We start from the raw sequence: 15,721 nt of genomic DNA on the forward strand, positions 1-15,721 counted from the left end.
ACATACAATATTCAGAAGTTCCTTTGCAACACAGGTTTATATAGAGAACCTTCTGATGAGGAAAAAAAAGTTGATGTATGCAGATAAATACAACAGGAATCCTTGTCAGCTAGCACACTTCAGCACCAAGCTGGAATGAGTTTTAGCAATCAGTTATTCCCTTGCTTGTTAATGGAAAAGCTCCACTGAACTCAGCTTTAGATGCAAGTAAGCCTTGTTAACCATGTACCTGCAAAACTAGGCATAATTCTCCAGGGATGGAGACCTCACAACCACTTTGGGCACACTGTTTCAGGGTTTGACTGCTTTCACAATGAATTTTTTTTTCCTTTTTTCTTCTTTTTTTTTTTTTTTTTTTTTTTTTTAAATTAAGTCAACACTTGTTACATTCTCTCAACCTTCTACTGCACGCTTCTGGAATGAGCCTGACTTCATCTTCTCTTCACTCTCTTGGATACAGACAGCAATAAGATTTCCCCCAAGCTTTCTTTTCTTCACATTGAAGAAACTTACTCTGCTCTCTTCATACATGTGCACTTCAGCCCTCTGATCTTTGTTGCCTGACTTCAGACTCAATCATTATGTCAGTACATAGACTGTACTGGGGAGAAGAAAACTGAATACCACCCCTCATACACAATCTTAAAAGTGCTGAACAGAGGGGAAACAGTGATTACCCTCAGCTACCCTCATCATGTGATGCCACTTACTACCACAGTGTTGTGCAGGATGTTGGAGGCCTTCTTCAAAGCAATGGCACATTGTTGGCTCACACTCAACTTGTCATCTACTTGCAACTCCAAATACCTCTCCACAAGCTACTTGTTAGTCAGTCATGCTGCATCCTGCACTACTAATGAGGTTACTCAATGTCAGATGCAGGACTAGCATTTTCCCCTGTTCAATTTCACAACACAATTTAGCAGAGTGTTGTCAGAACTAGTGTAGTATGGTTAGGTTGCATAACCTAACCATCAAGTTTGATAATCTTTAAGGTCTTTTCCAACCCGAGCAATTCTATGATTCCAACATCAGCTCCTGTCAGCCCATTCCCATAGCCTGTTAAGGTCCCTCAGAGTAATAGCCACCATACAAAGAGCTCCCCTTAATTTAGTATCATCCTCAGACTTGCTCAGGTGCACTCCATCTCATCTTTCATATAATTAACAAAGGCATTAAACAATTTGTTTTTCTCAGTTTCTTCTGTTGGTAAGAAATCTCTTTCTGCCTCCCTAGGAAATACATTAACACACTCCATTCTTTGAAATTTTTTTCTGTAGGGCTTCTTCAACTGCCCACTTTGATTGATCTACCTACTACCTCTTCCTGAAATCACACTAAACCAGCATTTTGATGCTGATACTTTGTGACTATTTACTACTACTTTGCTATTGCAAGTTGCCAAAGTATCCTCTGTACCCATTCATAATGACCAATATACACTCCCACACCACTTCTCTGCCCCAGACCTTCCCACCCCTAGCATCAAAGCCCTAGAATAGAAATGGATAGTTAACAGCAGTAACAAAGCCAACAGCAATTTCTCTGTGTCATTCAACTTTCTATTCTTATTTTAAGACGACAAATTCAATCCTTATACAAGGATCCTCACAGCAGATTTTAATAAGAAAATAAATAGCTTTTTAATTTGTCTATTATCTTGTCTTTCTTAAGCTAATCTCACTAACACAATAAGCAGTCCCATAACAAATGAAACCTAACCTTGAAAGTAAATCAAATAATCAGATCCAGTGTGGGATTATCAATAATATTTTCAGGTAAGTTTAGTTCCTAATAAAACAATTACATTCCTAAATGCTGCATTAAAAAAAAAACTGTTTAGCCAATCTGTATTTATTCATGATTCATTTTCTAATTTTCATCTGAATAAAAGCTGCTTGACATGATGGCAGTTCGTAATGTATATTCAAAATATTCCTGGAAACAAAAATCCAGAGATCCTCACCATTAAATCCAGTTTGTGATTAATCGCCAGTGCAGAGTGTTCCAGAGCCTTGAAAACAGATGCATAGCAATCACTTAGTTTTGTGTACTTGCCAACGAGAGCTATGGAACACACCTTCAGCAACCTTTCATATCTGACAAAAACAAGTTTTTGGATTATTATATCCATTTTCACGTTTCATTTTTCTTAAACTTTATAATGCATCTTTTAAAATCCCTAAAATGTCAATGTTTCTAAACCCAGAGTTTCCACAGGTGTTGCAGCAGCAACATGCTACTGACCCCAGCGCAGTTTGGCTGTTCCAGGTCAGGTAAAACCTAACCTGAATTCAAACACCTCCCAAAAGAACAGCAGGAGTCAGCATACCTGTCAGCCATTTTCTTCCATTTCATTAAAAGATCACTTGGCTGGTCATCAATGGGTAAATTCAACCTCTGTTTAAAATACTTCATGATGCCTTGCTCCTCCAACAGAATTGGTACTCGGTAAGTGGAAGAAACATCATGGATAAATATCACCTGAAGAAAAAAAGAAAAGCACAATATACATACTTACCTAAATATTTCACATAGTAAATACACATTCTATTTTTGCATACTATGTGCGTTCCATATTCTGCATACATTCTACTTTTTAAATAAGTTTCTTTTGAGTGAGCAGGGCAGTTGTCGAACTTCAACTCCAACAGGCAGCTAAGTGCCACACAGTCACGCACTCACTCACCCCTGCAGGATGGACAGAGAGAATCAGAAAAATGAAACTGAAAAAACTCCTGAGTTAAGATAAAGACGAAGTTTAATGGGTATGACAAAATACATGCACAAGCAACTTCTTCCACTACTTCCTACAAGTAGGCAGATGTTTATCTATTTCCAGGAAAGCGGGATTTCATCTCACATACTTGTTAGCTGAGAAGTCAGATGCCAAAACTATGACCTTCTCCCCCTTTCCATCCCTTAGCTTTAACTACAATCAAAGAATCTCAGAATAGCTTCGATTGGAAGGGACATTAAATATCATCTTGTTTCAAACCCCCTGGCATGAGCAGAAACACCTTCCAGAAGACCAGGTTGCCCAAAGACCCAATATGGCTTTGAACACCTTCAGAGATGGGGCATCCACAGCCTCTCTGGGCAACCTGTTCCAGCGTTTCCTTCTAATAAGCAACCCAAATCTCCCTTATTTTAGTTCAAAAACATTCCCCCTTGTCCTATCACCACACTACCCAATAAAGAGTCCCTCCCCATTTTTTTTTAAGCCCCTTTTAGGTACTGTAAGGCCGTTATAAGGCTCCCCAAAGCATTCTTTTCTCTAGGCTGAATAACCCCAACTCTCTCTGCCTGCCTTCATATTCAAGCAGCTGTGATGATCTCTGGACATGAAAAAATCCCTAGCTTTAGCGTTGGCTTTGTTTATCCACTATTCTAAGCATTTTAGATGATTTACGGACAATAACCAACCACAGTTACAGCACTGGTTATTGCATGAGACTGCAGAGTTTTCATGACAACATATAGTAAAAGAACTATATATTTGAAATCTACTCCTTTTATTAACTTTTTTTCCCCCCACAGGCTATTCAGTAATTATTCCAAATAACGCATTAAAATTGTTAATGACTGTTGAATATATGAAAAGTAGCATATAAACTTTTGATGTTCTTAAGTGGTGAAGTGTACATAAAAGCAAGAAAAAGTCAGGAAAACAACTATAATGTAATGAAATAATCTGAAGTGGAAAACTGAAAGGCATGGATGTTTTTATATGCTTTCCCACATATATAACTAACAATAACTGAAGTACTGACCTGTTCAGGCTCCACATGGCAAAACATGGAGATCTTTTCCTTCACTGCCATTTCTATAGGTTTTGCACTTCTGCAGACAATCTGTCATAGCAGAAGAAAAAAAATCTTAAATCTTTCCCCAGAAAAGAAACAATAGAAGACTCTCAGTACTGTTCATGAAGAAGTTCACTTCCTTTGGAAGCACAGCACAAGCAAATGCACTTTATCTTTCTGCACTCTTTTGGAGTTGTACAAAATATCACAGCTCACAGACATCTTCTAGCAAGGTAAAAGTATTCAGTTAACCTGCCCATACTGACCCGTTTTTATTAATCTTTGTCACCTTCTGAATGTATTTTGTTTTCTTCTCGCTTGTAACTATTTGTAATATTCCTTAAATAAAGTGAAGCAGGTCTGTAAGTATAAATAACACACTGAAAAGAAATATTCTTACCAGCTAAGTTCATAGCAAGAATACTTGGCCTATATGCGTGTTTTCTATCATTTCAGTATCTTTTTTGTAGTTCTTAATTTGTACATAACAGTAAAAAGAAGGCTGAAAAATAGGAAACTGTTTCTTAACATTGTGGGTTGCTTGTTTGTTGTTTTGTTTGGTTTGTTTTTTTTTTTTTTTCCCTTCAGGTGCTATTATTATGCTGAAATATATCAAACTCTGGGATTTTGGAAAATACTGATATTTTTTTTTTCCAACAAAGAAAATAAATGGGTGTTTTGCTATTTGTTGGAAGAGATGTTTTATTTTCATTATTGAACATCAGGCAATTAAAGTGTACAACTGCTCTCTGAATGTTCCTATTGATAACTTAACCTACCTCGAATTATTTTGAATCCTTGAAGTATAACCAAGTACAACGATACTGTTAAAAGTTTAATTCCCCATCTTTCTAGTATACACAACTACTTAACCCATTGACTTCTTCTTTTGTTCAGAAACTAGATGTTCTTCAATCCCATTGCTGAAATGCAGTTTAGCTACCCTGATATTGATGAAGTCTTAAATAATTTCCCTTACCCTTGCAAAAACTTCTAGAATAAAGAAAATAAAGGGCAAATTTAAGGGAAAATGTTTGCTTAGTCTTATAAAAATTTAAAATCAAAATGAATGCAACAATTTGTACATTCTCAACTGCATATAGCTTATATTGAAAAATTTAATTCTGTTTGAAAACTTTTCTCATAAATCTTGATAGCACAAGTGCATGATTAAATCCTCTTGGGAATCTGACTTCCTTCCTGGGACAAACTTCAATGTTCAAGTCACAGAAATTTAAAAAAAAAAAGTCAGAAACAGCATGAAAACAAAACTGCAGTAACAGCGGCTGAGATGCATCTCAAAGTAATAATAATACAAACAAGACAATGGGTACAATTCAATCAAATAGGACAGCATGGACAAACATACCATCAGCTTTCAAGACACAGCAACAGAGTCCATGAAAACTGCAGTCACAGTGTGTTCATTAAGCTCTTGGTACTCCCCAAGGAGAACAGAAAGGCTCTTTTATGCAGACAGCTGAGACCAGCACAGGTCCCTATGGTCTCACACAGGGAAGCTGCTGTTACCTGCAGCTAACATAGCCTGGCCATATAGCTTATGAAGGAAGCCCTCCTGACTGCCACTTTTCAAGTATCACCAAGAAAAAGAGAGCAGCTATACATGTTTTCTTCTGACAGCTTACTGACACAGCCAATAGGCATTGGCTGTGCTTCGGTCCTCAACCAGAGCAACAAGGCAAAAACGAAACAAATGCACTGTGCTGCTGGCAGCCCCTGTACTGCTCCAGACAAGGAGATATGTAGAAGTGACTCAACTAACCTACTTCCCTTTGATTCCACACATACATAACAAGTTTTTAAAATTAATTTGGGAAACAAAAAAAATTTGCAAAAAATAAAAGGAGGCACTGGCAGTTATCATAAAGGCCTATTAAAAAAATCACACCCAACTTTCCATATTACAAGTACGCATACGTATACAGAGGCATTTTGAACTTCAGCCCTCAAAGCTCAGAATGTTGAGCAGTGCTGCACATTCATTCCCTCTACAAACATGCCAGTTACCCAGTGAGAGGTGTTTTAAGCTACCTAACACAGCCTTCAAACATCTTATTTATAAAAAAAAACAATTGAATGCGTAGTTAAAAACACATTTGCTGACAAAATGCTAAGTCTTCTCATGCAATAAAACATGAAAATGAATGTAAATAAGTCCACGCTCTCTCCTATCCAATACAAATACAGCTATCTGAAAACAGTGCCTACATTACAAACACAATTACAGCTAATAATGTAAAGATTATCAGTGGCCTCATGAATTGCTGTTCACATGACAAGTATCAAAATATTCTCACGATGAAGACAGGTTACCTGTTCCAACTGAATAAATACTTCATATTTATCTTCCAACAGTAAAAATGCTGGTTGGCACTTCTTGAAATTTTGAGGGAAAACAAAGTAAGCGTGTAACTTTGTAACTTAATGGGAAAACGATGTTATCAACATAAAGTTGCCCTGCATCAGAACTTAATACCAGATACTGATACAGAACTTTTTTTCCCTTGTAATTAGAAAATTACAAGTGTAAAACAGTGCTTTTATTAAAAAAAAAAAAAAAAAGTTGAGGCTAGTGTGGGGCAGATTCACTGTTCTCATTTGCAGTGTTGTATTAGCAAATGAATTAACATCTGGGCCAAGCATTACACAAGGCCAAGTGAACTCAACTGCCCATACTGTTTAATCATTAGTTTGCCAATTTGTTTCTGCTTTGGATACTTCAAGCAGCTATTTGCAAAACAAGCCTGTTTAACAAGGGCCAGTCCTGAAGAAAACTCTACATTTCAAAAAATTGTGAAAAGGGGTAGAAATAAACTTACACATCTCTTTCTTTTTCCCCCACTCGATGTGGCAAATTGTGCCACTAAGGCTTTTCTTTTTTTTTTTTTTTTTTTTTAAATGACATCTATTCCCACTATACCTCTGTCACTAATCATGTGGTTGCACTCTTCCATGGAAAGTACCAACAAGATGAGGCCCTTAAAATGTCCAGACACTAAAAAAAGACATATGCCAAAATAAATTCTTGCAAAAGAGTTTATCACAGAAATCATAGAAAGAAACATAATACACAAACATAACTGATTTGTGCAACTATCCTTTCAAAAATCACTTCTTTGTGAGTATACAAATATACTGAATCAGTGACTAGTCTCACTACTCTTTCATTTCTGAGACAGGTCAGGTAGGAAGCCTTTTCTCCCAGTGGATTTCATAAGAAAAGTGCTCAGTGACTTTGAGAATCAAGTACAGAAAATATTCTTTGACTTAGGCAGCCTCACATAAAAGAACAGAATCTCTTCTGTTCTGAAGAACTAGAAATGCATTGCCTTCAGCTGTCTCAGAAAACTAAGAAGTCTAAGTTTGAACTGGGGCTGTATTGGCATTTGAAGGTGCACTGCCCTGCAACACTTCATTGCAAGCAACACTTGTACAAGCAGATAAACATCCCTCAGTGGAAGACAGGAATTGCCACAGGGAGCTGTAATTAACTTACATCCTTTCTCTGCTCCTTAGGTAAAGTGCCAGTGAGACAAACACTGGTAAATCTGGGCATTAAGCACATACTCAATACTAGAGAACTTAGGGGAGAGAATGGAAGTTAACATTTATCATCAGCTAACAACTCACATGAGGTGGAAATTGCTGGCTTTGCCTTGTCTATAATATGTGATATTAGTTCAACAAAAGGAAGTAATTGAGCAACCTTACTTTGAAGGCTTACCAATTTCCAAACAGCAACATTTCTAAATGGTGGACTTCACAGGTAGGATTGCTTTCCCTTAATCTTGTATAAAAATAAATTTGTGAAAGATCGGTAGAAGGTTTTAGCATTCTAGGTCTTTCCATAAAATGAGCTGATACATCTGAACTTTAGATTATTTTTAAGCATTGCAGAACAGTTTTGCTGCAATGATCCCTTTGGACAAAGAACACTGCTAGAAGCCCCCACATTTGCTAACAGTTACTGGATTGTGTTATCTTCAAGCAAATTCAAGCAATTTAATTTAGTGAAGTAGTACAGTCAATATGTTGCTTTTCTTCTAAAATGCTTATCTCTCATAGGAGACTAAGGCTCATTTTTTGACCACTTGTTGCATACAAATACTTCTAAGGCAACGTGTAAATATAAATCTGTATTTATTGACTTCTGAACTCACCAAATCTGGAGACAAGCCTAAGCCTCTCAGTGCTCGAACACTGTTCTGCGTTGGTTTTGTCTTCTGTTCACCAGTGGCATTAGGCTAGAAGGACATATTTTGAAAGCTCAAATAGCATTTAAACTATATTAACATAGAAGCTGTCAGGTAAAAGAGAAAATTAATTGCAGGTAATAATACTTGCAGGAAGTAAGCATATTGAAACAGAGCTATGACAAAACAGAAACAGAAACTGCACCATAGTTATTACATACATCAAAAATTCTGGGAAGAAACACATGACCAAGTCAGGTTTACTTTGTCTTGTTCCTTCAAAGGAAAAGTTTCAAAATAATTGACTTGGATAAGAAAAGAATCTTTCTTGGGTTTTGCTAATAAATGGAAAACATCCAACAGCATAAACCCGTAAGTCCTCAGAAATAATCAGATGAAGTAGGAAGTTTAATTCTGTGTACTATTTGAGTATTAGCTGCAGTGGTTAGTATCTCTTTAACTATACAAAGCACAATCACATCAACATTATCAACCTTTCATTACCAAAAATTCCCCAGTGAAATTGCTGAAGAAAACCTTCTGAAGTAAAATTTAGTCTGAATGTAAAATACCTTCAGCTCTATACTACAAGTTGTAGTGGTCCTGACTGGAATATTACCACATACCAAAAACTTGGTGCTCCATACAGTAGTTAACCTGAGCAGATTCAGGACTGTTCTATGCAGCACATCCAGCCTGGCCTTGAGGCTGTTCCATCCCACTCAAATCTCCTGGGCACAGGATATACTTAGCCACAGCATAAACTCAGTCAGCTCATGGCACCAGATGAGCCTGCAGGCAGCTATCACATGGTACCAGGGATAGCATCACCGGCACACTCTTCCCTGTATCTAGGAATGCAGTAACAAGTTTGATAAGAACATTATTTCTGCTTAACAGCAGAAACAACAGTTGTTTTCTTTTAAGAAAATCACATAATAGGTCAAATGACTAAAAGGGATCAGCCCAGTATGGTTCAATGCCTCATCACCAGGGGTTTCCATCACCTTACAACATTAGTTCTAACAAACAGAATCCTAAATAATATCCTACAGAAGCTGGATGCCTTTCTTAACAGGATCATAATGTACGAGCACTTTCCAGAGCAAAACACAACCATATTTATGCTTCTAGACAAATCAGCATTGATAAAGTTTTTGTTGATAACTTAATTGCCTTACTGATGTGAGAATGTGTTTCAGTGTTCTAGCAAGGATTTTATTTGTCCCAGTGAGGCTGGCCTTCTGTGATTAAGAAGCCACCTTTTGGCCTTTATCACTCAACCTCTAATCCTTTCCAAAAACTCTTCTTAATCGGAGAAATAAAAAATACAAAGCTCTATTCACAGCAAAGATTACCTAATAATTAAAAACTTATGATTTTAAAAATTTACCTGTGGTACTAGACTAACATGGATATTACAGAAGTTCTCTCGTTTTGCTTTGAACTGGAATTGTCTAAATGCTTCCACAAATGGCATTCCTTCAATGTCTCCAATAGTTCCACCGAGCTGAAAAAGAAAGCTTGAATCGGTCAGTGGCAGAAGATAAATGAAAATACTTTTTAAAGAGTTTCTCCCTTACATATTCAACAAGTTATCTGAATTTTGTTTTAAAAAGAATGCAAAGGTGAATGAAATTTGCAGGCATACTCTGCAAAGAATTCCCATATATCGTGTGTTTTCTTCCCAATGAAAACCACCTAACAGTTTTCCAGTTCCATTATACTCACTTTACACCAAGCATGTTTGGGAGATAGGGAGATACGTAGTCCTACAGAATAATACATGCCTTACTATTTTCAAAGTGGTGATCAATAGTTAATAAATAGCTAAGTTGACAGTATCTGTTTAGAGAAATCACATTTTCCTAACCCCCAGATTAATAAGCAGTCACAAACAATAACATACCAATATCTAACAATAATTATATTAGCACAATTCAATTGTTCAATTAGAACAGCTTTCCAATACTGATAAATCCTACATGGACAATGAAAATTATATTTTAAATTGAAAACAGTTTGAATACTTACTACCAAACCAAAGTCCAACACTAATTCCATGATAAACCTAATTCAAAGACACGAGTTAGATATCTTTTAAAGACCCAAAGAGCTGTAGCAAATACTCAGTGAAGCAGTTTAGCCCAGAAGTTCTGTGAAATAGCTTTATTTCAGAATGATCCTTCTGTGCCACCATGTGGCTTTCTACAGAGTTGCATATTTTTTGTTCACACAGTACCAGAAAATGTTTCTACATTTGTTCTTGATACATATATTCAGCCTAGTGCTTTAAGACTTTTGCAATGGCAAAAAAAAATACAAACCTTTATCCTTACAGTATTAAAGAAAAATATCTTCATGAGGCTGGCACTATAGTGCAAAAGCCTTTACACGGAGGAAACAAAACTATGTCCAAAGTTTGACAGTTCAAAGACTGACAAGGTCACTGCTGATTAACATGCTTGTGCAAATTCCGTATTTACTGGTTTTATGTTTGCATTAAACATTTTATTCACTGTGCACATCATTAAAAAAAATACAGCTACATCAATGAGTGTATTTTGATTAAGAAAAATTGTTCTGTGTAAGAAACACTGAGCAACTTGGTCTTGGGTCATAAAGTTTATCACATTGCTGATTATCATGGTGGCTTCTGGCATTAAATCTACAACATGTTCTTCTGTCAGATTATAAGGTATAAATTTTTCCTGTATTTTTAACCCTAACAGTAATACCCAGCAATTACTGACCGCACTGCTCCAGGTTGTCATCATGCACTATTAAGTGTAAGTGAAACTCATTAGATCCATCATGCAGAACATCACGGTTAAGTGATTAACAAAGTTGCTCACAGAGATCTTCAAAACGAAATTAGAAAGTAGGAAACTACTTTACATAATGTTGAAATATATTCCTGCAAATATGACCATGAGCAGCAAGATGGAGCATTTGAAGCCACACGGATAGCTACAATTGTGTAAGTTCTCCTACTGACCATAAGGTATTTCAGACATTACACAAGTTTCCTCAATACCATTTATAGGACATAGCTTCAGTCAAACATCTGCATCTCTGAATAGATAATCCACATTATAAAATTAAGGTAGCCATTTATTATCAACTAGTCAACTCTGAAGCAGCTCAGTTCCAGCAGGATTTAGTCAAGATAACAAAACCAGTGGAGATACCACAGCCACACCTACTGTTCTCAAAACAAATCATCAAGAATACACAAGAATACAAAATGTATTTGTATTACTGCTCTTTGTAAAGCTTCAGCCTTTTTTTTTTTTTTTTTAAAGCAGTAAATAGCAAAGAGAGAACAAGCTAGCTCTTTGTGTTCACCTGAGAGGTTTTATACTTGCCTCGATTACACAGATTTGTGGCTCTTTTTTGTCATCATCCACAGGAACTTTTGCCTGATTCATTACCCACTCCTGAACCGCATCAGTGATGTGTGGAACAACTACAAGACAAAGCAGGAGGAGTAAGGCAAGCACATCCAACTTTAGACTCACATACTCTTTTTTTTTGTGCAGAAAAAGTGGGGAAAAAAGAAGCAGAAAGTCAAATGGAATCAACAAGCATTTTCTTTAATATATTCCTCCTATCCTTGAACCCAGAAGTCTTACATTACACAAATATGTCTGTATTTCCTAGATTGGAGAAAGGAGCAAGCTGATATAGCAAGCAGCAGCTTGTTCTAGCCACTCCTTTAGGAAGAGTGGATGGACTAGCATGCCACAGAACTGAAAATATCACCTTGAACAGTCTTTCCCAGGTAATCACCATGCCTTTCTTTATTGATAACATGCTGATATATCTTTCCAGTGGTGATATTGTTATCTTTATAGAGATTGATGTCCAAGAATCTCTCATAATTTCCCAAATCTAAGTCAACTTCTCCACCATCATTCAGTACAAAAACTTCTCCTGAAAAAAAAAAAAAGTGAAAATGTTAAAAATAACATAAGGAAAACTGAGGAAGAAAACCATGACAGACAGCAAAGTAATAAAATAGCTAAAATCTGCTAAGTACAAATCAGATCAAGAGAACAAAAAATGTATCTTCAAACCAAACTTTATTTTTCAATGGACATAATGAAAAGATACAAACATTAAAACCACATGCTGCAACTTGATTTGTCGTGTCATTGTGTGACTTCATATTAAGTCATCACTTTTACCCTGAATGTCTATCAGACAAATATTTTTGAACACAGATTAAAATAATATGGTTAAAATATTAAGAGACTTAAAAACCATTCAACAGGTATTTCAATAGCCTGATACAATCCTCAATCAGGAGAACGTAACTTCCAGGAATCATAAATGTTAATAATAAATTTTATTGAATAAGGCTTGCACCAGAAGTAAAGTTATGATGAGCATAAAACGCTTCTTCAAACATGCTCACTATTTATTATTAAGTTGTTTCATCTCATGTATTTGGTTCACTACGCATAAAGCAATAGTTATTTCTGATCCTGAAAAAAATGTAATGTAAATATTCTTCAGGGCTCATATTTTCCTTAAATTTCTGAAGAGTCGCTAGCTTCCGAATCCAATTTCTGAAGAAATCATTACTGCTGGATCCTGACGTAAAGGTAGAAAGGAAAAGGTAAAAAGCTCTGCACAAGAGACAAAAAGAAGGAATTCTCCCTGAAGATGTGATGTAGACTACGAAAATATATATCCCATCCAGATACAACATTCCAGTGAACAGTTTAACAAAAACAAACAAACGCCCTCAACAAAAAAAATATATCCTCAAAGTCTGAAGTCATTACAGGAGTCCTACAATCAAAAGTAAAGGCAGAACATCCTTGGAAAATTGCCTCAGTAGCACTCTGAAAGTGCAGGAGTACTGGGTTAGATCAATTTGGCTTTGAGTGAGGTTTGGTGTACTGCTTTCAGTTCACTTCCAAAAATGTTGATTTAGACTAAAACTAAGCAGGCAAAACTTGACAACTGAAATAAATCAGAAATCCATCTTGTCTGAAGGCACTTGGGAACTTTGAAAACCACTATTTTCAACAGACATACTAACACTATGCGGCACAGATGAATGTTCAGCATTATAAATGCCTACCAGACTGCTTTGCAGCTCATCAGTGTAGTCAGTACAAGCCAACCAAACTAACATCTATTTATAAATAATAAGACTAGTCAGCTTTCTAAGTTCCACTGATGGTTTTGACCATTTAGTGCTAGTGGTGGCAATGGTGATGAGGAGACAGTTGGACTAGATGATCTTACAGGTCGTTTCCAACCTTGTGATTCTATGATTCTATGACTTGACCATCAACTAAAACAAGAGTGTAAACTAACTCTCATGAAAACATTCACATTAGAGACACTGATACCCAGGTAGCAGCATTCACAGCTAATTGCCCAGCAGTACAGCTTCAAAAAAATTCTGCTGTACTATTCCAATTTTTTTTTTTTTGTTGAACAGAAGACAGCATACACTGAACAAGGCCCACAGCTAGAATTTTTCTCAACAAAGCAGAATTTCACAGAAAGTAAGCCTCTACTAACAGAGGTTTCTCCCAACAGCTCCTCTCTTTACTCACAGCAGACACCACCCTTGAAAATATAAAGGGAACAAGACTGCATTGCCAAATAGATGATAAAATGACTAATAACTACTGTACTACTGCTTTTTGTTTGGCTGGTTGCCTTTAAAACATGTGATTAAATATGCAAATATTTACTACAAAATGAACAGTGCTGTTCTTCATACCATGTTCATATGGTGAAAACGTTCCAGCATCTATGTTTATGTAAGGATCAATTTTGATTGCAGTGACACGCAGACCACATGATTTCAGTATGGTGCCAATGCTGCTTGCAATGATCCCTTTCCCAATGCCTGAGATGACTCCACCAGTTACAAGGATGTACTTCATTGGAAAAAAAATCAAATCAAGCACACAGATTTTGAGCTGGAAATCTAAAATGACAAAGAGATACATTTGATTAATGCAAATTCATCCCATGGAATAACATAGTCTCACTATGCAAAGAATTAAAATGACCTTCAGGAACAACAAAATCACCACTTTAGAATATCCCCCACTTATATGTTGGTATTTAAGCTTGATGTCTAAATCCTTTCCACAATCAGTGAGAAAACAGAGATATTAATTAGATTTATTGCCCTGCGGAGATACCAGGGTAGGTATAACTCATCTGACTTCTCTAACATGACAGGAACAGCCAACCACCTTTTAGAAGTTAAGCAAGACTAATCTCACCCTAGATTCTTCCTAAATTAAAGAAATGAATCATTTCATTTGTGTTTTGAGAAGTTAGCTCAAGACTGTTCCTTGCTACATTAGCCAGCACAATCACATTCTCTCCTCAGTAGATCTACCTTCAAAACCTTCAGCACATAGCTACCAGTATCTTTGTATCACCCACTACATTTTTCAGAAGATTTCTCCTCCCTAGCTCACAGCATACCAAATATTTCAAAGGCCTTACCGTATCCTACACACCAATGGAATATAAGAGCAAAAAAGAAAAACTGAACCAAAACATCCACATTTACATGACAGCATATTAACCATGAGCCTCGAAGTCTTGCTTCACATATCCACCCATTCTCCAACAAATTACAGAGAGAAAAAAAATCTAAAAAGAAAAATCTAGCTTCACTAGACTGTGAGATAAAGTTGATACTGTACTAGAAGAAAGCAATGTTATGCCAGTTTTAAGTTTCAGATTTAGAGAACCATTCAAAATTATGACACACAAAGCCAGAACTACAACTTCAGATAGCAGAGAGCTGTGTCATATGGCCTTCAGTATGGCCAACTTCCCCAGGTCTTAGCTTCCTAGACTACAAAGAGAAATAAATGACCCTTTAAAAGGGGTAACTGCAATTATGAATAGTGTTAAAAACTACTATCTGAACAGAAAGCATGACAGTTTAGCTAGCAGGTTGATGGAAGTGATTCTCTTCCTCTACTCTGGCCTCACAAGACTCCACCTGGAGTACTGCATTCAGCTCTGGGGCCCTAACAAAGAGGTAGATTTCTTAGAAGAACAGCTCCAAAGAGGTATAGAGGGCTGGAGCACTTCTCTGTAGGAAGAAAGGCTGAGAAAGTTGAAATTGTCCGGCCTGAAGAAGGCTCTGGAAAGACATGAGGCCTTCCAGGACCTAAATGGGGATACAGGAAAGATGAAGAGGGACTCTTCATCAGGAATTGTAGTGGCAGATGATTTTAAATGAAAGGAGACGTTTAGGTTAAATGGTAGGTGGAAATTATTTACTCAGAATGTGATAAGGACTGAGCACAGGCTGCCCAGAAAAGCTGTGGGTGCCCCATCCCTGGAAATATCCAATGTCAGGCTGGATGGGGATTTGGACAACCTGACCTTGTGGAAGATACCCGTCCCTGTGGCAAGGGGTTGAAACTAGATGATCTTTAAGGCCCTTTCCACCCCAAGCCATTCTATGATTCTGCAATTGCTTGTGTACATTACGTTGCCAAAGCTTCGATAAGAGGATGCAACACCATATTTCACAAGGCTACGCCATAATTCTTGCATACAGAACAACAGCTATTCATACACAGAAACTGTCTCCAAAAAAAAAAAAAAAAAAAATTGACTGTTACAAAAAGCCTAGATAATTAAAATTGAAAAAAAAAATCCACTATGAACTAACAGATTCAAATACCATACCAG

General features: G+C 36.7%; 1 protein-coding gene across 3 annotated transcripts in view; it reads right to left on the reverse strand.

Annotated features, from left to right (window-relative positions):
- Positions 1 to 15,721, reverse strand: part of CTPS2 (CTP synthase 2) — a 57,521-nt gene that overhangs the window by 40,238 nt on the left and 1,562 nt on the right. For all 3 annotated transcript variants that reach the window (XM_042867677.1, XM_042867675.1, XM_042867676.1), the window contains exons 2-9: positions 13,770 to 13,979; positions 11,786 to 11,956; positions 11,389 to 11,489; positions 9,414 to 9,530; positions 7,988 to 8,071; positions 3,774 to 3,854; positions 2,333 to 2,484; positions 1,967 to 2,099 (exon numbers count right to left, since the gene is read on the reverse strand). In XM_042867677.1, the coding sequence (XP_042723611.1) occupies positions 1,967 to 2,099; positions 2,333 to 2,484; positions 3,774 to 3,854; positions 7,988 to 8,071; positions 9,414 to 9,530; positions 11,389 to 11,489; positions 11,786 to 11,956; positions 13,770 to 13,935 (1,005 nt within the window). In that variant the 5' untranslated portion in view covers positions 13,936 to 13,979. The remainder of the gene's footprint in view (positions 1 to 1,966; positions 2,100 to 2,332; positions 2,485 to 3,773; positions 3,855 to 7,987; positions 8,072 to 9,413; positions 9,531 to 11,388; positions 11,490 to 11,785; positions 11,957 to 13,769; positions 13,980 to 15,721) is intronic.

This window comes from Lagopus leucura, unplaced genomic scaffold (assembly GCF_019238085.1).
Source record: "Lagopus leucura isolate 7727_CA_CO unplaced genomic scaffold, USGS_WTPT01 Super-Scaffold_100001, whole genome shotgun sequence".
Lineage (NCBI taxonomy): Eukaryota > Metazoa > Chordata > Aves > Galliformes > Phasianidae > Lagopus > Lagopus leucura.